Source organism: Lissotriton helveticus, chromosome 4_1 (assembly GCF_964261635.1).
Source record: "Lissotriton helveticus chromosome 4_1, aLisHel1.1, whole genome shotgun sequence".
Classification (NCBI taxonomy): Eukaryota; Metazoa; Chordata; class Amphibia; order Caudata; family Salamandridae; genus Lissotriton; species Lissotriton helveticus.
Window position 1 is genome coordinate 135,090,248 of NC_136063.1, and position 25,064 is coordinate 135,115,311.

General features: G+C 44.7%; 1 protein-coding gene across 2 annotated transcripts in view; it reads left to right on the plus strand.

Annotated features, from left to right (window-relative positions):
- Positions 1–25,064, plus strand: part of OPLAH (5-oxoprolinase, ATP-hydrolysing) — a 270,496-nt gene that overhangs the window by 126,000 nt on the left and 119,432 nt on the right. For both annotated transcript variants that reach the window (XM_078686543.1, XM_078686544.1), the window contains exons 4-6: positions 10,529–10,643; positions 16,202–16,325; positions 23,663–23,858. In XM_078686543.1, the coding sequence (XP_078542669.1) occupies positions 10,529–10,643; positions 16,202–16,325; positions 23,663–23,858 (435 nt within the window). The remainder of the gene's footprint in view (positions 1–10,528; positions 10,644–16,201; positions 16,326–23,662; positions 23,859–25,064) is intronic.

The following is a 25,064-nucleotide window of genomic DNA, read 5'->3' on the forward strand; positions in this document are numbered from 1 at the left end:
GCCTCGTCTGCTGTAGTGGGGCGCCCCTTTACCGTTTCAGTTGCCATTCCGTCCGCTTTTGGTCCACTGTGTCAAAATCCGCAATTCAGCTGAGTTGCGCCCACTCTTGCGGTGCAGCGATAGGCGGCTGTCACAGGACTCTCAAAACGGCGGCAGGCTCTTTCCTTTTTGGGACTGGTCCACTGAAATGGCCCTGGGACACCTTGGAAATTCGACGCTTGTCTGCTAGGTCTTGGACCCCATTCTCGAAAGCGTCCCCTCCGCCTTGAGGATTCTACAAAAGTCTTGGGGGCCCCCGACTCCTGCAGGCTTCCGGTGGGGAGCGGCTGCCATGATTGCTCGCGGAATGACCACGATGGAGCCACGAGATGGTGGTGCTTTCATGCTGACGCCAGCTTCAGTCTGAAACATCCAGAAACAAGGTGGGGCTTTCATCGTTTGGGAAAAAAAAATAGTTTTCATCCTATGAAAAGTGTTATTTTTAGGTCATATGATCAAGCCTTCCATCATTAGGAAACCAAAAGTAAAATGAACCAATGAAAAGTTTTTTAAACAAGTCACATGACCTGTTATGCGGCATAGGGTATAAAAAGCGTAGAAAATCCGTTGGCACGTGAGGCGGCGTCAGTAGCGGACCGATGTGCGAATAGGCCGAAGGCAGCACAACGCGCCAAGATCCGGATGGCACCGAGGTGGTGTCCAGCAAGTTGTCGCACTGGTGTGGCCATCCTACAATGCTGAAAGTCGGCGTGGGGCGCCCCGTTGGCCTATGAGATGGCGGCAGTAGCGGACCGATGTGCGAATGGGGCCAAAGGCAGCGCAACAATATTTTCGGAATAGAAGACACCACAAGGCGCTGAGATGCCAAGATCCGGATGGCACCGAGGTGGTGTCTAGCAAGTTGCCGCACTGGTGTGGCCATCCTACAATGCTGAAAGTCGGCGTGGGGCGCCCCGTTGGCCTGTGAGATGGCGTCAGTAGCGGACCGATGTGCGAATGGGGCCAAAGGCAGTGCAACAATATTGTCGGAATAGAACACACCACAAGGCGCTGAGATGCCAAGATCCGGATGGCACCGAGGTGGTGTCTAGCAAGTTGTCGCACTGGTGTGGCCATCCTACAATGCTGAAAGTCGGCGTGGGGCGCCCCGTTGGCCTGTGAGATGGCGGCAGTAGCGGACCGATGTGCGAATGGGGCCAAAGGCAGCGCAACAATATTTTCTGAATAGAAGACACCACAAGGCGCTGAGATGCCAAGATCCGGATGGCACCAAGGTGGTGTCTAGCAAGTTGCCGCACTGGTGTGGCCATCCTACAATGCTGAAAGTCGGCGTGGGGCGCCCCGTTGGCCTGTGAGATGGCGTCAGTAGCGGACCGATGTGCGAATGGGGCCAAAGGCAGCGCAACAATATTTTCGGAATAGAAGACACCACAAGGCGCTGAGATGCCAAGATCCGGATGGCACCGAGGTGGTGTCTAGCAAGTTGTCGCACTGGTGTGGCCATCCTACAATGCTGAAAGTCGGCGTGGGGCGCCCCGTTGGCCTGTGAGATGGCGGCAGTAGCGGACCGATGTGCGAATGGGGCCAAAGGCAGCGCAACAATATTTTTGGAATAGAAGACACCACAAGGCGCTGAGATTCGGTTAGCACCGAGGTGGTTTCTAGCAAGCTATGCAGCTGAGTTGCGTGCGCACTTGCGGCGAATAGGTCGAAGGCAGCACAACAATGTTTTCTGAATAGAAGACACCACAAGGCGCTGAGATTCGGTAGGCACCGTGGTGGTGTCTAGCAAGTTGCCGTACTGGTGTGGCCATCCTACAATCCTGCTCCGAATAACGGCGTGGGGTGCCCGAAGGGGGGGGGGGGAGGCGGCGTGAACGGGCCTTCCTAGGTGGAGGCTCGTCTGCTGTAGTGGGGCGCCCCTTTACCGTTTCAGTTGCCATTCAGCTGAGTTTCGGCCGCTCTTGATGCTACAGCGACAGGCGGCTGCAAGAGGACTCTCAAAATGGCGGCCTGTTCTTTGGATTTGGGCCTGGTCCACTAAAATGGCCCTGGGACACCTTAGAACTCGGACGCTCGAATTCTTTTTCCTTTCCTCTACATGCAAAAAAAGGTAAATGCCCGGTACGTTACACGCTTCATCTGCCACGATGTACTCTCCAGAGGAACCGAAAAAAAATATAGTTATGGTAACTATACCATGCATCGTCATATGGAGAGGTGGCACCGATTAATTATAGTGCTGCATAAAAGAGAGATTTGGAGGAGAACCCCCGACCTGCCAGTACATTCATCAAAGAAGTGGCACTGACAGCATCAGAGGCAAGGGAAACGGTCCCAAATATTTAGAAGAACTTTGGAAAGATTAAAATGACATGTTTAGATTGTGGCAAATTAATTTCATGTGGACAGATGAGTGTTACTCTAATAAATACAGCATATGAACATCATCATAGTCGATGGTTGGTAGAGACATTTTGACTATATCCTGGACCTGCCCGTCCTCGCCCAAAATGGCACCGGAATAAATGGGAGTCGTAACTCCTTGTTGTGTACTGGTTGCACAACCTTGATATCACGAGATACGTATGCAGTTTTGAAGCACATGGCGGGCGGGGACGAGAATAGATTGAATATTTCGATATCCCTATTGATATTAAGTTCTGATGTGTTATTGATTACTGTACTATTGAAAGTTCGAATTAACGTCACCCATGGTACTTGCCCGCAAATGTATATCTAGATAATTTTATTGTAACTGGCCCTGTCGTATTTTAATTATAAAATGTACGTCCACCGATTCCGCAACTGTTAGACACTTTAGTTCTTGCAACCTAATGGCCCGCCCGTTACGTTCCTCTACAGTGTAAATGTCTACTCATCATATACGATTACAGTTTGCTCCGTGGCCGGCGCACGTGGTTATAGGCCCGTATTTGTATAATGACATTTTCACAATAAAGGTTTTTAAAAGAAAACATGGTAGTAGTATATACATTGGTAAAGTTTTTAATAATAGTCACTGTTTTAGAATCAGTAAAAGGCAAGTGAAATAAAGCAGACCAATTACATGAAGGGTAAAAGGTATAATACGCAGGAACGCAGTAAAGATAAATGGTCAAGGGCTGTTGTGTTTTCTACTCCTGCAACATAAAGTGATCGATAAGAATCTCATATTCAGGCGTATCGGCGACTAAGACAGCAGGCCGACCCTCTTTTGCTCAACGGCTCCGTCATGGGACGAAGAAACGCCCTTTTTCTCGAAAAAGGAATATATTTTACTTGCAGGACAGTTGTAAATTTTCCGGGAAAGTACATTAGCCTGGAACATTATAACATATATTTAAGAAAAAATAATGTTCGAAAGTAATAAAAAGCGTAATTTTGAGGTCATATGACCAAGCCTTTCATCATTAGAATAAGAAAAGTAAAATGAACCAATGAAAAGTTTTATTAACAAGTCACATGACCTGTTATGCTTACGTTACGCGCTGCGCGTCGCGCCCCGGATCACTTCCGGATGCGCTAACGCGGCGCGTCATATGACGCATTACGCGACAACGCAGGTCCAGAATATAGTCAAAATGTCTCCACCAACCAGCGGTCGGAACACAACCCCTTTCAGCAGGCTAAATAGTTCTGTTAAATGACAACAGAAGGGACAGGCAACAAGAACCATCAGTGAAAGAGGGGAGGGCTAGTTCTTCTCTACCGGGTCACGTTGGGGCGCTACCGGAACTGATCGAATTGGTAGTCTACAGTGTTTCTGGATGTTTCAGACTGAAGCTGGCGTTAGCATGAGAGCACCACCATTTCGTAGCTCCGTCGTGGCCATTCGACGAGCAATAATGCTAGCCGCTCCCCACCAGAAGCCTGCGGGAGTCGGGGGCCCCCAAGACTTTTGTAGAATCTTCAAGGCTGAGGGGACGCTTTCGAGAATGGAGCCCAATCTCTAGCAGACAAGCGTCCGAGTTCCAAGGTGTCGCAGGGCAATTTTAGTGGACCACGCCCAAATCTGAAGAGCCGGCCGCCATTTTGAGAGTACTGTGGCAGCCGGCTATCGCTGCACCGCAAGAGCGGGAGCAACTCAACTACATGGTGAGCGAGACGCTGTAGTCGTGTAGCAAAAGCGGGCGGAATGGCAACTGAAATGGTAAAGGGCCGCCCCACTACAGCGTGTCTTTAGGTGAAACGGATTGTGGGACAAGGTCAAGAATGGAAGAGTTACCAAAAGGCAAAAAGTTCCGCTTGATCCCGGGAGCCGGCCACCTATGTCGGGGGCGATCTCAGGCTACACCAGGAGAACACGACTTGGGGAGGGAGCCGGAGCCAAGCGCCCCCTCCGAGTCCGCGCCATCACACCGTCCCTCGGGGGGCCTCCGTCAAGCGGTTCAGGGTGGCACCGCATTACATTGTTCACAAATGCAGTCACGTCCTCAAACAGCCCCCACTTTACTTTGAGAATAGTGAAGCTGAAGCAAGTGCAAATAGGCTTCAGACAGTGTTACAAGCACTCCTCAAAACTTTGAACCATCAGAGTGCATGAGTTTCATGCTCGATCGATTGAGCTAGCCGGATCGGGCAACAAAAAGTATAAAATAGTTATGTAAATAGTTGTTTAATAAAATGTTTTACCCTGTTACTTTGCTGGTGTGTTGTATATATTTGTAATATTTGCATAGAGTTTATCGTTATTTTGGGCGGGGTGGGTGGCGGAGCCGAGCTGTATTGCAGCCATCATGGTGTGGAGTTCAGTTCATCTCAATAGTTTCGTGTTTGTCATAAGGGGTTGTTCCTAATGTTTCTATTTTAGCGAGGTCAAAAAGAGATCCCATTAGTGGCCTACTGATTTTGCTCGATTCCTTTTGTTTTTTTACACGATTTTTCGCTATCTGCAAAGACTAAACAGAGTATTGCGACTCTGTGCTTGTTTGTAAATAGAGAATGAACCAAAGAGAACCAATTCTAAAACAGTAAATGCTTGGATAACAATCAATCAAATGGAGAGAGAAGCAGGCACGACGGATTACAACGGGGGCAAAGGCCTGCGTTAACTACCCTTCACTATCTGCAAAGAGAGAGTACTCCTAATAGAAATGAGGGGGAGGGGGGGCAGCATTCAAAGCAGATCAGTGTGCATAAACACGAAAATGTTTTTACTTACCACGTACTTGACATTCGACAGCTTATGATATTTGCTATTAAAAAACCATTGAAATTCACTGAAAAAACCATAGGTTAGAGACCATATATAGTTAAGAATTAGCATTTAAAAAACCTTGAAAATTCACTGAAAAAACCATAGGTTATAGACCATATATAGTTAGGGATTAGCATTTAAAAAACCTTATTTTACTCACACAAAACCATTGAAATTCCATATATAGTTAGTTGCACTAACTATATATCGCGCACCCGCAATCCACTGCTGATGATGTCACATATTACATCATTCATGACATGGTCAGTGACATCACTGATGACATCACTGATGACATCTCAAATGGCATCACTTATGACATCACTGATGACATCTCAAATGACATCACTGATAACATCTCAAATGACATCACTGATGACATCACTGATGACATCTCATTTGACATCAATGACCACATCACTGATGATATCATTCATGTGACAATACAATGCATCTCCTCACACTTTAATATAATCTCTGTTACACCCAGTGTTAAATACAGAGTATAATTTTTGAAACCATTGACACACCAATACTAGTTACTACATACGCACTCAGTGATTCCTATGTTTACACACACATTCACTCGTTTACCCATACAATCATTCATACATACAATCACTCATCTTTACAACACTATCATATGCACTCATACACCTATACAGACACTCACACTCTGCCACTCATCCATGGAGTTACTCACACACCTAGTCAGTCCTGTAAATAATCAATCACACTTCCATTTTCTAATCTATACAGTTAAACATAGAGCACCTTACATTTTGAAACATATACTAACACATACTTACTCTCTTATACAATCATTGATACAAGTACACATTGATCTGCACAGAGTCACACACCTCCCAGCCAGCCACACACACTCAGTCTCCCATACAAATACTTGGGCAATCAATCAATAACCCATATAGTTACTCATATAGCTACTGACCAACACATGCAGCAGTTTACAGAACAACAGACATAATGATGCACAAATTAAGACAGTTTAGTCACTAACCCATGCACTCAGTGAGACACATTTAATCACTCACTCATACAGTCAGTCACGCACCTACTAAATCCTTCATCCAGACACTTCTACATCTACTCATTCTTCAATATGTAAAACATATTTAAACTTTACAGAAACACACAGTCACTGGTTGATGTCATCAGTGATGTCATTTGAGATGTCATCAGTGATGTCATCAGTGATGTCACTGACCATGTCATGAATGATGTAATATGTGACATCATCAGCAGTGGATTGCGGGTGCGCGATATATATTTAGTGCAACTAACTATATATGGAATTTCAATGGTTTTGTGTGAGTAAAATAAGGTTTTTTAAATGCTAATCCCTAACTATATATGGTCTATAACCTATGGTTTTTTCAGTGAATTTTCAAGGTTTTTTAAATGCTAATTCCTAACTATATATGGTCTCTAACCTATGGTTTTTTCAGTGAATATATATATATATATATATATATATATATATATATTCCAACTCGGTCCCCCAAAGACCGCAAAATCCACTGGGAAACAATTGAAGCCGCCACTCCAGCCACTCAAGATTGTATGAGACAACTTAATTTATTCTTAAATCCATTACAGCTTATTCACAGCACAAAAACCAACGCGTTTCGTTAGCTCCCCACTACCGTGATCAAGTTAGTGGGGAGCTAACGAAACGCGTTGGTTTTTGTGCTGTGAATAAGCTGTAATGGATTTAAGAATAAATTAAGTTGTCTCATACAATCTTGAGTGGCGGCTTCAATTGTTTCCCAGTGGATTTTGCGGTCTTTGGGGGACCGAGTTGGAATATTAAGCGGTTTTGGTTCCACCGCATGAAGCGACGCACCTGCATGAAGCGCCGAATACGGAGGGAGACCTGAACCGATAATTGTTGAATATATATATATATATATATATATATATATATATATATATATATATATATATATACTTCATTAATATTTAAACATTTATTTAATTTTGTAAACAGTTGCGGACCCCTCTGAGCTTTGCAGACCCCAGGGGTCTGCGTACCACGTGTCAAGAACACAGTGGGTGAAGAAGCTGGGCTGCAACTGGAGTGTAACAAATTGGGCAGGTGCATTTATTTTATCAGGAATTTTTGTGTCACACTCATGTCACCAGCTGGGCAATTTCAAGCTCGAAGGATAGTTGAGGAAAAGTTGGATGGGAGAGCCATTTCGAAAATTCAGCAGTCTAGGGTCCATATACCATGCGACCAGGAGAGCCAACCATTTTACTGTGAGTTGCATTGTATGTGTAATGATCTTTTTTCAGAGTAAAGTACAACTAATATAGAACGATCTTCTAAATTCTGCTTCTGTCAGTCCGGGTGGTAATACTTCCACCGTGAAAGCCTGGGCAGGACATTGTAGACTGTCACTTTTTGGGCCACTCTCCATAGAGGAGAGTCAGAAACCATTTTATCAACAAAATCAGGCTCTCCAAACGATCCTTGTCCCCCAGCCATCTTCCATTTAGCATCCAAGCTTATGAGTACACATCTTACCCCCCTGCTGAACCAGGTTCTAGCAACCGGACAATATCCTAGTCCATGGAAACAGGCCTGTATCAGGCCAATCCTTAAAAACCGGCCCTTGATCCTACAGAGACTAAAAACTATCTGCCGATTTCTAGGTTACCGATGCCTGCAAAAATCCTTGAAAAAGCGATAAATAAGGAACTGATGCAATACTTGGAAGAGAATAGTCTACTTGACCCGACACAGCATGGCTTTAGGCCTCGCCATTCGACGGAGACTGGCTTAATTTTAGCTACGGAAGGGATACGGAAGATAGTGGATACGGGGGGCAGAGCGGTTCTTATCCTCTTGGATCTGCCGGCTGCATTCGACACCGTGAATCACACGGTGTTGGTGCAGCGGCTGCAAGACGTGGGAATAGAGGATACCGCTCTAGCCCTCCTTTACTCTTTTCTAAAAGACAGAGAACAAAATATCCACTGGGATAATTTACAATCTGAAACCTTCCATCTCACTTGTGGTGTCCCGCAGGGATCAGCTCTGTCACCTACCCTTTTTAATATATATATGTCCCCGCTGGCCAATGTTGTAAGGAAACATGTTTTTTCCTTGCTCATGTATGCCGATGACTCTCAGCTCACGATATCAGTGTCTAAACAACCACAGCTGGTAGCCAGCAGTTTTCATGTATGTCTGAAAGACATCATGATCTGGATGAGCCAAATTGTTTTGAAAATTAATACCGATAAAACTGAGGTCCTTGAGCCTTGAGTTGGGCAAGGAACCCTCTCTGTGGAACAACAGTTGGTGGCCAACAGAGGCGGGGGAGTGTCCATGCCCTGTCGCTAAGGTTAGGAATCTAGGTGTGATCCTTGATGATCAACTCAAACTTTCAGCTCAGGTAAATCAGTTGACCTCTTCTTGTTTTTTCCTCCTGATAGCTCTGAGGAAAATATTTCCGTTCATCTCACAGGCACTTCAAAAGACTGTTGTAGTGGCACTTTTTCTCTCCAAGATTGATTACTGCAATGCGCTTTTCGTAGGAATTGATAAAGCGTAGAGCAGTAAGTTGCAATCGTTGCAAAATGCTGCAGCTAGATTGCATATGAATATTCCTAAGGGTCGCCCCATGTCTGATGCCATTAGGTCCTTACATTGGCTCCTGGTACAGCAAAGGGTCGATTTTAAGTCCCTCTGTTTGGTACACAAGGCCCTTCACGGAGGAATCTCCTGGGAGATACAGAAACTGTTTTCTAGGTATTCACCTACTAGAACGCTTAGATCCACCACGCTGGGTCTTGTCTGTATCCCCAAAAATCCGGAAGGCAAGGTGGGGGGGGGGGGGCGGGCACTTCCTGTCCTGCTGTGTGGCCAAGTTGTGGAACAAGATGCCGTTTACACTTCGACTCCAGCCTAACCTCTGTATGTTTAGGAAGGAGCCGAAAACATGGCTATTTTCTAGGATCTAATATTTCATTTATGATGTCCTGTTCTGTGTACCATAACCAGCGCCAAGACGCCACGGCATTCGAGCGCTTAACAAGAAACAATTCAAATTCAAATTCATGATCTTTGAGCAATTAGCAGAGGTCATACATATTTCACATGAAGAGTGTCTCAGTTGATTATTTATGCTCAAGGTCTTGCAGTGAAAATTCAAATTCATTTCAGCACAGAGCCTCAGTGCAGGTTGGCCCATTCGAGGGAAGGCAGCCAGCAAAAAGGGTGCTTTATGTCTTTATTTCAATATAGCAGAAACATGATCACTACCGGATGACACCTCATACAGGTTTAACCTCGTCCAGACTGCTCTATAAGATTGTCTTTCTTTGATGCAGAGCATAATGCACACTAGTTTCTTTCTGGTGATTTGGTTTGATTTCTTTGACTTCATTTCTGGTGTAAGGGACTTAGGGGTGCAATTGTTTCTTTTCTCAAAAATGTGGATTTTGAGATCCAACTCCTGCACTAGTTAAGGAGTTTAGTGGATTTTCTGGATGCGCGTGATGTGCAGTGGCAGCTTAAACAGGGTCCAGCTGGTCTACTCTGACCATTTTAGACAATCTAGTTAGGATTCAGAAGACTGGGAAGGATGCAAGCTGAAGATCAGACATTGACAATGGTAGGTGCACCCATCCCCCCTCCATAACTTTGACAGAAAGGGGGAGCAATGGAAACTAGATATTAATAAGGAAAAACTTTCTCTGACCAGGATCATACACCCCATAGAAGACAATGTACATACTTTTTTATCGAGTCATGTTTGTAAAGGGAGCCAGTGGCGGGTTCCATGGCCCGATATCTACTATATCATCAACAACAGATGTGGTGGTTCTGATTACTTATGTCGGGCAATGCTGCCAGTTGCATGACCCAGCTTGTTCCAGGCCTGGATAGGTTGGTTGGTTGTTATGTATCAATTATTATTCTTCGGCAGTGTCCAAGTACCCCTCTTCTCGTAGATTTTGAAGTTTTATGCTTGAAGGGTGCACATACAACATTTAAGGTAAGTGAGGCACTGGGAGAGAAAGTGGATTGTGCAACCTGTTGCGGTGTGGTCACGGCAGTAAAGAAGAACTAAAGTCAGGCTTGAATTTCTCCACAAATTAATGGTAAGGACTCACCATGATCTCAGAAAGCTTACAGTAGAACATTCCATAAACTTAAGAGAAAGTATTCATTTTGTTTGTACTTCCAGCTCATAAAATGCACTGTGTGTTTTTTGGCTTGAGGGATGGGAGGTTAATGTAGAGTCCAGTTTTAGAGTGCCCACCCTCATACTTTTGCACGTACATCTCTTCTAGGAGATCCTCATGCCGAGAGTTCTTTATGAGGAGGTGATTGAGGTAGATGAACGGGTGACCCTTCACCGCGATGGCTGCCAACTCCCAAGGAAGGACTCCATCAAAACATTTCTAGGTGAGTCCATGTTTTGCCTGTGGCTGGAAGGTAGTTCTTGGCATCCTGTTCACTTGTTCATATTCACATCCATGATCATAAACTCTTTGTTATGTTAGTAGAATTTATAAGAGTGCTCGATTGCCCAGAGGCGTCTTGGCGCTAGCTTTGACACTATTAAGATAAGGGGAAATAAAGCTCATTCTGCATTGAACAACCAGGTTTTCAGAGCCTTCCCAAACATCAGTAGATTGATCATGGCTCTAATTTGCAGGGGAAGAGAGCTCCAAGCCTTAGCTGCTCCAATTACAAAACTTCTTCAACCCCAAGAAGATATTTTAAACCTGGGGACTGCCGCACATTTGGCTGCTGCAGACTGTATTGTTCTACCTGGGGCATACCAGCTGGAAATATTTTTAAGAAAAACTGGACCTTGGTTGTGTAATGCTTTATTTTATTTATTTATTTGTGGCATTTATAGAGCGCCTGAATCACCCCACATGGGGTATCTCCACGCTATAGATGCAGCCGGTGAGGAATCTGGGCAGGTATTAGCAGAAGAATATGGTCTTTAGTTTTTTCCGGAAGCTAAGGTAATTGATGCAGAGGCGCGGATATCCAGTGGGAGCTGGTTCCAGTATTGGGGTGCTATATTTGAGAAAGATTTACCTCCCAATCTGGTTTGTTTGATTTGTGGAACGACAAGAAGACCTTTCCCCCTAGAGCGGAGAGTCCACATGGGAGAGTGTCTGGTCAGTTTATTTGAAAGGTACTCTGGGCCTAATTGGTTAAGACTTTTGAACACCAGGCAGCAGATTTTAAATTTGATCCTCGAGCGGATTGGCAACCATTGGAGTTTGTGCAATAAAGGCAGAGAGGGGGTATGGTAGGGGGAGCTGGTTACCAGACGGGCCGCTGTATTCTGTACCACCTGAAGGCTATCCAGGTCAGATTCCTTGGCCGCGATCAACAGAGCATTGCTAAAGTCCAAGCGACTGAGAACCAGGGCATGAACTAGAGTTTTCCGGGTGGACAAGGGGAGGAAGTGAAAGACTCTACGGAGGAGACTCAGTGCGTGAAAGCAGGCGCGTTTTGTGGTGGCTATGTGTTCACTGAAGTTGAGTTTATTATCAATTAGGACTCCTAGATTTTTGACCGTTGGTTTGGGGGAAGGTGCCTGGCCCAATTCTTCCGGCCACCAGCTGGGGGATCAGGTGAATACTGCATCTCTGAAGAGCATTATCTCCGTTTTACCAGCAATAAGCTGGAGAAAATTCCTGCTCATCCATGTTGTTATCGTCCTCATACCTTCTGAGAAGATGTTTTTAGTATTCGGGGTATCTTTGTCGAAGGTGAGGAGAAGCTGTGTGTCATCAGCGTAGGTGAGGGGGCAAAACCCGCTGTCCCTGAGAAGGGCTGTGAGTGGGGCGACATAAAGGTTAAATAGTGACGGGCTGAGGCATGAGCCCTGCGGTACTCCCTTAGTCACTGGGGTGGTTTGAGAGCTAAAGGGACCAAGTTGAACGGTTTGTGTTCTTCCATTAAGGAAGTCCCTTAACCAGTCAAGTGCAGTGCCCTGGATCCCAGCTGTTACCAGTCTGTCCAGCAGGATTTGATGTGAGATGGTGTTGAATGCGGCGGAGAGGTCGAGCAGTACAAGAATGACCGCTCGACCTACGGCCTGCATGCGAATTTCATCGATCACTTTGACTAGGGCGGCTTCAGTACTGTACTTGGGGCGGATTCCCGATTGTGTGGGGTCAAGACAGTTGGAGGATTGTAGAAAATTGGTGAGGTGTGTGTTGATGTGTTTTTCTACTAATTTGCTGTAGAGGGGGAGCAGAGAAATTGGCCGATAATTGGAGATGATGTCAGGGGGCTATTTATTGTTTTTCCTAATTGGCATTATTTGAGCCGCTTTCCATTCAGCCGGTACCTTGCCTTCGCTGATGGAACTGTTCAAGACAGCGCAGAGGGGAGCAGCCAAATCGGCAGCAAGTTTTTTTGCCGTTTTGGCTGGGAGAAGATCGTTAGGAGAGCCTGATTTGGCTGTGATGAGCAGGGATTCAGTTTCCTGGATAGTCAGAGAGGGAAATTTGTCCAGGATGTGAAGGCTGGGAAGATTGAGAGTAGGGTCAGTAGCTATGTTCAGGTTGAGATTTGCATGCGAAATAGATATTTTCTTATATATTTCATTGATTTTATGGGAGAAGTGATTGGAGATTTCATTGCATAAGAACTGAGTGGGTTCTTCAGCGGGGCTGCAGGTCATGGGGTTGATGAGACTGTTAAGGATCTGGAAGAGAGTTTTGGGGCCGTTCCCGGCTTGCTCTAATTGGGTGGCTATATGCTTTTTCCGGGCTATTTTGCGGTTTTTGTGGTAAATATCGAGGGCGGTTTTAAATTTCCTCTTGTCGCTGACATCCTTAGTGCGGCGCCAGCGGTGTTCGAGCTGTTAGCATGTACTTTTCTCTTCTCTGAGCATGGGTGTGTACCAGGGGGTCTGGGGGCGTTTGGGTGCGTGAGAAGGAAATTTAAGGGGAATAGTGGAATCAATGGTAGATCTTACTGCATTGTGTAGGGCCATGAGGCGATTGTCAACTGTGTCTGCGGCTGACTCCTCGGGGGGAGAGAATTGTTCGTGGAAGAGGTCAGGGGAGAGTTTGTGCCATTGTCGGTGAGCCTGTCTAGTGGAGTTTTTCTTGACTGCACGTTCATATGGGCCGTTAAGGTTAAAATTGATTAACGAGTGGTCCGACCACAGAAGAGGACTGGTGGTGTTGTAGATTGTGCCTGGTGAGTTGGAAAAAACCAGGTCTAAAGTTTGGCCTGCAGTATGTGTAGGCGCCTTATTGATTTTGGTCAAACCTAGGGCAGTCATTTCTGACATGAGGGCGGTTGTTTCAGGGTCCTCTGCAATCTCACTGTGGATATTAAAATCCCCCAGCAAAAGGAATTTGCTAGAGGATATTGCGCGGGGGGCGATCATGCTTATTAGAAGGGGTAGGGAGGGGAGAAGTGAACCAGGCGGGCGGTAAACCAATGCCCCTTTCCAACTTAACTGAGAGTGGATGTCTATTCTGAATACAAGGATTTCTATGATGTCGTTACAGAGTTGATCTATCAAGATGGTCTTTATAGGGTCTCTGTAAATAATGGCAATGCCACCACCTCTTTTGCATGGCCTGTCTGCTTTCAATATACGATAGCCATCTGGGAGTGCAATGGCAATGGCAGGGGTGGAGGCTGGTTTAAGCCATGTTTCGGTAAGAAAGCCAATATCTGGGCATGAAGAAGACAGGAGGTCTCAGATATTAATAGCATGCTTGGGGAGAGAGCGGACATTAGCTAAAAAGCAATTCCAAATAGCTTTCTTAGCGTCTGAGGAGGCAGGAAGTAATACCGTTGCCCTGGTGGTATGGTGTGGAATTTGCAATAGGTGCAAGCAAGGGGGCCTTCCACTACCGTGGGAAATTTGTGCCTACAAAGTAAGGTTATGATGGAAGAGGTTGGCAAGGAGGTAGGATACCTAAGGGCAGTAAGCTCCTGTCGGGTATACTTGTAGGTTTCCTTCGGTTTGTTAAAATCCTTTGCAATCGAGAGGATAGGGTTCCTGTCTCCTGTCGGCGTCCTGGCGCGGACGGGGGCAGACGGGCTTGCCTTTGGCGCGCCCGCTGCACGCGTCCGCTGCGCGTAGCTGCCAGGCTGCCTTTTGTAGTGTGCCCCCCCCACCTCTAGCCCGAAAGTGCTGCCTGCCGCCGAGCACTCTCTCCACAACAATTGGGGAAACCCCGTGGTGGACCGGAGAGCGCGCAGCCAGAGAGGGCGTCAGAGGAGGTAAGGATTGTGCAAGAAAGCAAATTGCAATGTGGACAAGTAGCAAAGTAAAATGATTTAAAAAGGGTTTAGCAATTACCCCAGAGTTTAAAAATCACAGCGTCCGTGTCAGCGTGCATCTAATCAGCTCGCTGCCGGGCTGCCTTTTGTAGTGTGCGTCCCCCACCTCTAGCCCGGAAGTGCTGCCTGCTGCCGAGCGCTCTCTCCACAACAATCGGGGAAACCCCGTGGTGGACCGGAGAGGCAACGGCCAGAGAGGGCGTCAGAGGAGGTAAGGATTGTGCAAGAAAGCAAATTGCAATGTGGACAAGTAGCGAAGTAAAATGATTTAAAAAGGGTTTAGCAATTACCCAGAGTTTAAAAATCACGGCGTCCGTGTCAGCGTGCTACACAGAGCCTTGAAAGTAATTCTCAGTCTTACTTGCAGCCATTGTAACTTCCTGATTGCTTTAGACACTGGCTGATATTTTTGGGATCTTCAACAATAGTCGTGCTGCAGCGTTTTGAAGAATTTGCAGCTGAGTAGGTGTGTGAGTAACTCTATGGGTGAGTGGTAGTGTGTGAGTATCTGTATGGGTATATGATAGCAGTTACATCTGCACCCACAAATCCATGCTCTTAATTTTGTGACTTCTAAGGTCCAAGAGGGCACTCACTACAGCGATAAATTGGCCAGTGGCATTTATTTTATTTTATTTAGTTGTTTTATTTAAAACATAAATTTAACAACTTAACAAATGCAAACAGTGAAAAAATAATTGGCTAGAGCAGTCGACCTCAAAGCTGGGGAACCGGGTTCGAGTCTCAGCAGGGACGCGAAACATCGTGTGATTCTGGGCAAATCACTCAATCTCCCTGTGCCTAGCAAAATTACTGTGTCCATCTGTAATGCAACTGGTGCTCATGCTAAGTGCTCTAATACAAGATTGCACTATATAAAACAAAAACAAAAATAATAAATCTAAAAACACTGTCATACTATATACATCAGTGGAAGACGAACGAACACCAGAACTTCTAACCTAAACCTAAGAGAGGCAGTGTTCTAACAACACGTTTTCAGTTCTTTCTCAAATACGATATGTGTATTTCATCACCTCCAGTTCAGTGGCATCCAGTGTGCCAGTGAAAAAGTCTCTTTTCTTTCGATGACTGATGAGGACTTGTATTGATCCTGGGTCTCTCCCCTTCTGTTGAGTGACAACAGCCAGTGTGGCATTGAAGGTGGATTTTCTCCTCTTGTATTGATTGACAGCCGGAGATGGATGAATCCCTTTTCTTCTGTGGAGTAACAGCCAGTGAGTCATTGAAGAATGTGTCACTCCTATTATGTTGATTGAGAGTCTTTGATGTAGAGGTCTCTCCTCTTCTGTTGAGTGACTGCCGGTGAGCCAGGGAAGGAAGGGTCTCTCCTCGTCTTGAGTGATAGATCTGTCTCTTGTCTTCTGGAATGAGTGAAATACACTGATAGGACTAGTTTACTCTCTCATGACAGGTGATGGGATATTTTACTGCTGTGAAATGCCAGCAGTGCATTGCTTCTTACTTTCTCAGTGTTTGCCAATGACTCTGGCAAGCAAATGTTTCATCATGAGTGACATCTGCCAATGAACGTCTCTTGTTAGTACAGTTCTATGCTGAGCTGCAGTCCAAAAGAGATGGTTAACAATTAATAGTAACTGTAAGTGTTGACTGTCCTGTGTCGATACAATTGCTTTTATTTCACTTATTTTCCTACCCAGGTTCAACAGGGGAGTCCATTGAGCTGTGTCAACCGATAGATCTCACGCAGCTGAAGGCGGACCTCGAAGGCGTGTTGGCCAAAGGGATTCGCAGCCTTGCCGTGGTTCTTATGCACTCCTACACGTGAGCCACACTCTCTTACCCCTCTTGGGCTGAATATGAATCTTATCCTGAAATGGAAAAGTTGTTTGCCACTCATAAAAAGCCTATATGCATGTATAAGTCAAACTTACATAGGCAAATACCTTTGTGGGAAGGCCCTGCATATCGAGTCATGGACTTTGACTTTACAATCATTGTTATTACATATGGTAGTTAATTGAAACATAGGAATACTACAGCAGAGTAAGCAAGTTAAAAATGTACTTAGTGTCATATGCCTGCTTCAAGTTAAATGTGTGTTGGCATTTCACAACCTGAAAAATGGAAGACAATACACATTCAAGTACTTTTAGTGTGATGAGCATGCATGTCCATGATAGCTTCATTTTGTTTGCACAATTGAAATGTTGTTGCTATTTACAATGCTAAGTTATTTTTAATTCATTCCTATGCAACACCCAACTATCTGTTTCTATTATGTTTACCTACTAACATTTGTTTTCATGTGATCAATCATTGTAAAACGAGTCTCTACTTTGAAAACATATCATCCAGTCTTCTGTTATTTAGAAAGATTGAAAATGTCCCATGCCTTTCTGCATTCTCCCTTTCTCTTTCTACTTGCACCTGAATGCTCTCAACTGTGATGTTATTATTATTAGCCATGCATTGATATGGGTTGCAAAGCTGTTTCAAGAAAAGTGCTTTATGTAGAAATTTATTTTTTTCTAATAGTATCAGTGGGCCACCAATTAAAAAGTAGATATTTATTAAGATGTGAAGCTGTTCCTGAGCCATGATACTTCTCTACTTGCAAATCCCAAAGCGTATTTGCAGATGAGCCGTCCTACTTTCTTCTTGATCTATATTTTATGGAATAGTTTGCCTTGCATGGTGCATGCACCGCTGCATCGAATTTAAATGTACATATGTTTAATATTAAGCCAATGAGGATCAGGAGTGTCTCCTTACTTTCTAGCTACAAGAAATGGTACTCCAAGCCATTCTCAAACTAATTAGACGGAGGGATGAGTCTGAATGGCTGGTGGCAGTGATTTCTAGGACAAAAGTTCTTAATAAAGCGCACTGCGACCAAGCGGCTTCCTGGCGCTGAAGGTAAAGAGCTAAAGAGTAGGTATTGCCGAAGGAAATCAGCTAGAGTACGCTATGGAAAACAAATGAGTCTTGAGAGCTTTGCGGAATTGGGAGTAGACTGGTATAGATCTGATCGACAGAGGGAGGGTGTTCCAAAAACGGGGAGCTAGTACAGAGAATCTAGTGCCTCCAGTTTTAGATCTACGGAACCCTGGAACAGTGAGGAGAGATTGATTGGAGGAACGAAGGGCACGTCTAGGAGTATAGGGGATAATACGAGAGTTGATGAAGGCCGGGGCAGTGCAGGTACGAGCCATGAAGGCCAGGCAGCCCATCTTAAAGAGGGATCTCTGGCAGATGGGAAGCCAGTGGAGGGATCTCAAAATAGGAGTGATGTGGAAGGACTTGGGAAGTTGATAAATGAGACGGGCGGCCTGATTCTGGATAGCCTGCAGTCGACGTAGTTCGTAGGCCGGGATGCCCACATACAGGCTATTCCCGTAATCAAGACGGGAAAGAATCATTGCCAAAATAATAAGTTTGAGGGCATCAGAGGAAAAGAAGCGGGACACTTTCCGGATAATCCGGAGAGAGAGGAAACAGGAAGAAACAACTGAGCTAATCTGGGCATGCATGGAGAGGTCCCGACTGACTTTAATACCCAAGGTCTTTGCGGAGGCAGCCGGTATGGGCGGGGGGCCGCAGATGGAAGACCAAAAGGCGGCCGACCACGGGGAGATGGTAGGGCCAGTCAGGACCAACTCTGTCTTGTCCAGATTAAGCTTGAGTTGGTTACGGTTCATCCACTCCGAGATGAAAACTAAAATGGAGTGGAATTTAGGAAGGGAGTGCAGAGGAGAAGAGAGATCAAAAACTAACTGGAGGTCATCCGCATAGTTATATACGGAGACCCCCATGTCAAGGAGAGAAAGAATAAGGGGACGGATATAAAGATTGAAAAGAAGAGGGGACAGGGAGGAACCTTGGGGGACCCCGCAAGGAACCAAGCGGGTTGGGGCGGTATAGCCAGAGAGATGGACAGCCTGAGTCCGTTCTTTGAGAAAAGAGGCGAGCCAAGAGAGGGCGGTGCCCCGAACGCCCGCCGCGCAGACACGGCCGAGGAGGATGGAATGGTCGACCGTGTCAAATGCGGCAGACAGATCTAGGAGCACTAAGGCTTGAGGTAAGTTGGAGTCTGCCTTACTCTTTAGCTCATCTAGAACGGACAGGACCACTGACTCGGTAGAATGGGCCGGGCGAAAACCCGCTTGGTGGGAGGCCAAAAGATGATTACCCTCAATGAAGGAAGAGAGACAAGATGTAATATAGCTCTCCAAGATCTTCCCCAGGTAAGGGAGAAGGGAAATGGGTCTGAAGTTGGAGGGAAGAGAGGGGTCTGAACCCGACTTTTTTAAGATGGGGCGAACTATAGCTGATTTAAAGAAAAGACTAGAACATGGACGCAGTGCAGAGTGGTTTGGAAGTTAGATCAGAAGGTTCTGGATTGCAGATTTAAAGTTTGGGGTGGGAGTATAGGGGATATACCGTGGACTACCTTGAATACGAGTGTTGTGACTTCAACAAAGCCAAGCCTTGTGGTGACAAAAGGTTGATGTGGGAGCATATCTGTAGAGGTGGTATAAAGTTATAGAGGGAAAGTTAGTATCCTGATAAAATTCTGGCAAAGAATTTTGATGGAAGGTGATTTAAGGCTGTTGCAGTAATCCAGTTTCCTAAGTGCTAACAAATAGATCTGTCCTTTGGCTATGTAGAGTGGGAAAAAGTGTGTTTTGTTACTTGTTTTGTACTTGATATGCTGATGTGGCAGCATTATTAATGAAATATTTCATTCAGATCGATGGGCTGAGTAGGAAATTATGACTTCTAGCAGAAGTTGAAATTCCAGCTACTATGGACTCTACATAGAGCTGCTTTGAACTCTGGTCACCAACAAAAGCACTGAAATTCTCCAGTACACTAATGACTCACAATTCTCGTTGAAAATCTCATTTGCCCACGACATCCACCATCACTGGTACTGCCTGTGGTGTCCAACAACCACCTGAAACTCCACCATACCAAGACCAAGTTTCTTCTCTTCAACAACGTCCATAATCATCAATAGTTCAAATCTGACCTAGCAACATAAAGCTGGAGAGAATCAGCCACCAATACCAACTAACTCAGACTCAACCTGGAAAGACATTGCCAAAAAGACAAGACAGCCTGGCAACTGTTATCTCCATTAAAGGAAATGGCATATTTATTCCTCCCAAAAAGCACCTTAAAGGCTGCTGTCTAAGCCTTCATATTTTTGCAGCTTAAAGGTGGCAATGCCGTGCTCTGCTGCCTTCCAGACACCACAATGCCCACTGACAGACATCCTGCAGCAAACCATATGAAGAGCCAGAGAACATTAATCCCACCCTGATGGAAATCCAACTGGTCTCACCACCTTCAAGACCAGCTCCACTGTCTACAAAGCCATCACCATCAGGACTCTTGCCTATCTGGTTGACAGCTGATCATCCGTTTGGCCCTGTACGGTGCTTTTCTGCTTCAAGCTAGTTTCAAGCATACGTGAATATCTACAACTGGATTTGGCTAGGTGAAAGGAAAGGTGCAGATGAAGAATAAAGTTAAAGGACCTCAAATTTGGAAGGGTTTGATATGAGAGACCATAAAGCTATCCAGTGATGAATGAGAAATACGTGAATAGAGTAAAACAGAGAATGTTTGAAAGGAGAAGATACATAAATGATAAACAAAAAGATGGGTATAAAAGCCAAAAGAGGAGATTGTCAGCAATAAAGGTAGTGTAGCGATGTAAAGAGAAATAAGGAGTGGACCTAGAGCTGGGCCTTCAGAGACACTAGATGTTAGTGAGTTGGGTGGAAATAACTTGGGTTCCAAGCAAATGAAAAAGAGCAGCCAAAGAGGCAAGAAGAAACCCATTTTGGCCTTAAGTAGGCGATACATAGGGTGTTGAGGGAGGTTTGCAATACAATGTGATCTTGTCAAAACGAGAGGGACCCCACACACCAAGGGGACAGGGTAGCACCAATCATTACATTTGACAGAATTCCCCTTAGGATGAATGCGTAAACTGACTTCCGTTCTCCAACAATCAAACTTGTAACCCATCCAAACTACATTTCAGATGCCTTTTTCACCATAAACGGGTACCTCACGAGATTGTGAAAAATACACAAAGCTTTAATCATGCAATTCTGAATAATACAAAAATATGTATTGCTTCTATATATGTTCAATCCTAAAATCCCATAAAATATAGTAAAAACAAGTACTTTGCTCAAAGTGAAACAATATTCAAAACAACATTTCCCCCCAAAACAAAAGATAAGTGAGAACAATTAAGACACAACATTTCGTCTATTTTACTTTTGCAAATCTGCTTCTATTATCAACAGGGATCCATGATTCACACAATTCCACATGTAGGGTTTCCTAGTGTATGGCAGATTCTGCATATATCGATGCGTTTCAATGGAAATATTAATATTGATAACAACCACCTTCTTCAGGACAGCGCAAATGATTCAATCTCCACAAGTGTTATATAAAAATCATCTATAAAAAACAATATACACTGTTTAATATAAATCCCATACATAAATATTAAAAACATTCAAGCACAAAACCTCTTCTTTAAACCAAGTACATCACCGAATCCCAGTGGTACTTGTATAGGTTCACCATCATAATAAGTTAATATATCAACAACTACTCGTCATCCAATATAACACGCAAAGGACCAATCCAGGCCCCACATCAATGGGCCATTGCGAGATAGCACGATGATTGGGTGATGAGTGCCCTTTGATGGATATGTTTGATGTGATGGTGAATTTATATGAGTACATGAGAGTATAGTATTTAAACTTTATGGTGTGAAACATGGACTGGTTCATTGGTGGGGTTTTCGGTTCTCCTTAATGTTGCCGAACAAGGGAGTGCTTTAAGAGCTAATTCTTTTCCAGAACTAATTCCATTCCTGGCTTCACAGCTAAGCCCCGGCAACACTCGTTCCAGAGCTTCACTGTGAAGCCAGGAATGGAAAGGAGCAGCCACCCATTCAGGCCTCGATAATGTGGGAGACATAACACAAACACGCAGTTGACCTCCTAGTAGCAAGAGATTTGAAAATTGATCACCTTTTCAAGGATCCTAGCAGGATAGGGAGGAGGAAAAAAGGACAGTAATTCCTGAGGTTTTTGGGGACAAATGGAACGTCCTCAAAGAGGAGGAACCAACTGAGCTTGCTTCAAGCCGCCTGGAACAGTAACTGATGTTTTGGAGAGATTGCAAAGTTCCATGAGGGCAGGACCCAGCACTGTGTGGACTAGGACTGTAATGCTAGGACGTTAAGGGTCAAAAGAGGACCCTGATTTGGTAGTTCTGAGAAGGGTAAGCATCTCCTCATTAGCGAGAGTTGAACTCTGTCACTGAAACGTCACAATGTCAAGGGTAGTAAACACAGAGTCCAAGATTGGATGGGTGGAGAAGAAAATTTGTCTAGATAGAAGATATTTTACATGAATAGAAGGAAGTGAGGTCATGACACAGTTCCTCTGAGGGGGAGACGGAAGTGCTACACACCTCCGGCAAGAGGAACCCTTTCACAGAAGAGAATATTGGCATTACAGGGATTTACAGTGGCGCTTACTGATTTTGAGTTCATCAGAATATCAATGAGTGGAGGATAATGTGCTCTTGAATTTTTAAGGGGATCTCTGCATCAAGGACAACTGTGATACAGTTGTTAAAGGACTCAATGGGAAAGTAATGCAAGTGTAGGAAGAGAGAGGTGAGTTTAGAAGGGCGAAAGATAAATTGTCAGCTGTCACTTTGGTCTGATGAGATGAGGCAAAGGTTTAGAGTCAGGAGGGATTTCATGTGCAGGAATGGGAGTTGGAGAGGGCCAGCTAAATGGTCAGAGAAAATTAATGGAAATGGAGTGTAAGTGACAACCTTGTCAATACTGGTGAAGACAGGGATCAGCATGTGACCAGCTGCACAGGTGGGTGCATTTAAATCGACGAGAGGTTGAGCACAGAAGGCACCTCAATTGTAGAGGAAGCCATATATTTTTTGGGGGTACAGGTTAAGGTGCACCAGGATAAAAAAGTTAGATGAGTTTAAAATAAACGGGGACAGAAATTCAGAAAGGGCACTAGAGAATTGAGATTTGGGTCTCATTGACCAATTGGTAAGAGCACTTTAATAACTGATGGTAGAGTTAAAAGTATGTTAAAAGAACATAACCTATGCTGAAAGCTAGTAGTGTCCATTAGAGTAAAATTAAAAATTGGTCTATAGGTAATGACAGTTCCACACCACTTTTATCTTGACGGTCAAGATGCAGAATGGAATAATTAGGTGGAATAGCAGCTGCCAGATCAGTGGCAGAGCCTTGTGCAGCCACTCCTCCATGGAGAAGATGGTATCTAGCTGATATGTAGAGATAAACTCAAATATATCCATCTGTTTTTTTGAAAGAGACCTAACATTGATTAGATAGCCCCTAGGTGGAGTCACAACTGCAGGGTCCAATGGTCATCGCAGCCTGTGTGAGGAGTATGGTAAGGCAACAGGGGCACAAGGTAGGCATTTAGAGTTGAAGACTAGCATAGAGAACCGCCAGGATTACACAATTTAGCTGTGAGTCTAACAGCATAAAGCTCCATGGAAGTGTAGATCACAGGAGTGGTTGAGCAAGGCCGGGGTCCTTGGTACTAAGCGTGGTTGGGACGTAGATGGATAAAACATGCTTGCCTTTGGCTCAGATGAGAACCCTAGAAGAAAGAGAAAGAGATTTGAAAGTTTGTGGGTGGTTTGGAGCACATGAAGTGATTTAGATTTTGAGGTTAAGGTTAAGATATCTAGAAGGAGCTGTGGTAGAAGAGTCAGAAAGAAGAGCAGAGTGAGCTTGTGGGATTCATTGGAATGAGGTGGGCCAGTCGGGAGATTTGCAAAGGTTTCTATAATAGAAGGAATTTTACTGGCTTGCCTCACGTTACTTAGATGTAAGGTCATAGTGCCTGAGTAAGTGGCGGAAGGGGTTTTCCTATATTGTACACATTATGAATTGACTTTCGTCAAGTCGACTGTGTGAATGAGGATGTCCTTTTGCGAGAAGTGTTCCCTAGTAGTTTCTTATTCGAGACCAGTCGTTTCTGTTTTCACTGCTGAGCCATGTCCTACCTCTTACACTCAACCTGTTCCTCTACCCTCTCTGACAGATGGTCCAAACATGAGCTCCAGATTGGGGTGCTGGCTCGGACAATGGGCTTCCATCATGTGTCGCTATCCTCAGAGGTGATGCCCATGGTCCGCATTGTGCCCCGGGGTTACACGGCCTGTGCGGACGCCTACCTCACCCCTTGCATCCGTAGATATCTCGATGGATTCTGTACTGGATTTAAGGATCAGCTACAGGTGAGGTGTCTATCAAAACTGTACCAGAGTATATGGGTGAATTGATTGTTTTTCTGGACCTTTAGTTCCATCCCTATTTTGATAGGTGATATCACTGATAATTGTCCATGCAGATCTGCATGGACTAGTGTAATTAAGCAAACAGTTACAAATATGCACACAAAGAGAGAAAAGGCACATGCACAACCTGTGCCACTGCAGCATCTCTCCCTGGTATTTTACAGCACATTTCCCCTCTAGTGAAGGATCCGCAGAACGAAGGATATGACCACATACCCTCTGCTCTAAAGCCACTGCTCTGGCTTCCATAAAGTCTTTGCTGATCATGTCCAGAGTACCTAACGAAACCTGATGCTTATAACACCCGCTTAGGCCCATGCGCGCCTCATCGCTCCACAGACCTGATTTTAGTAGATGCATTCTGGGGTGAGAGACATCAAACAGTACCGCAATTACTTGTTGAATTCTCTGGATGTGGAACTCACAGGATGTCTCAAGCTGCCATAATTCCGGAAAAATCTAAAAACGTGGTTCTTCAGATGAAGACCCTCTTGAACTGGTCTTATTGGAAGTGAGCCATCTACCCCTGGAGGGCCAGGGACACACCGAACATCCAATGCCGGCCGCTCTAACCTGTATTAGAGATTGAACCCCCCCAACCAACTATCCCTGAGAATTGAATCTCTACCAGATTTTGCAAAGTTGGATTTAGCACCATGATCAATTGATATATTGCACACGAGTGTCATTGAACCATCAGGGAGTGTGTTATGCTGTTCCCTAACATCAAGACAATCTCCACCAGGCAAAGGATGGAAACGACCATAAAACTGATTAAATTAAGGAAAGCTTAAGTAGAACTTACAGGTTATGTATCATTCCACTTATTGATGCTGAAGAAAGTTTTGACTCAGTCACACCCTGACTTGAGTGAGCTCTGGACCAAACTTTCCATTGAAACAAAAACCTGCCTGGTCTCTGGGAAGGGGTAGTTTTTGGTCTTGTGGAAAATCAAAGACTCAAGGAGAGTCCCGTGCTACGCACGCATTAGGTGTAAGTCACGTGATAAGCTGATAGATTTAACACATTCTCATAACTATTTAAGGTACCTTAAGTCTGTGGTTAATAAATAAAGAAGCATTATATTTTACCATTATTTGCCAATCTGAGCACAAAACGATGAGAAGATCATCAATGAATTAAGCA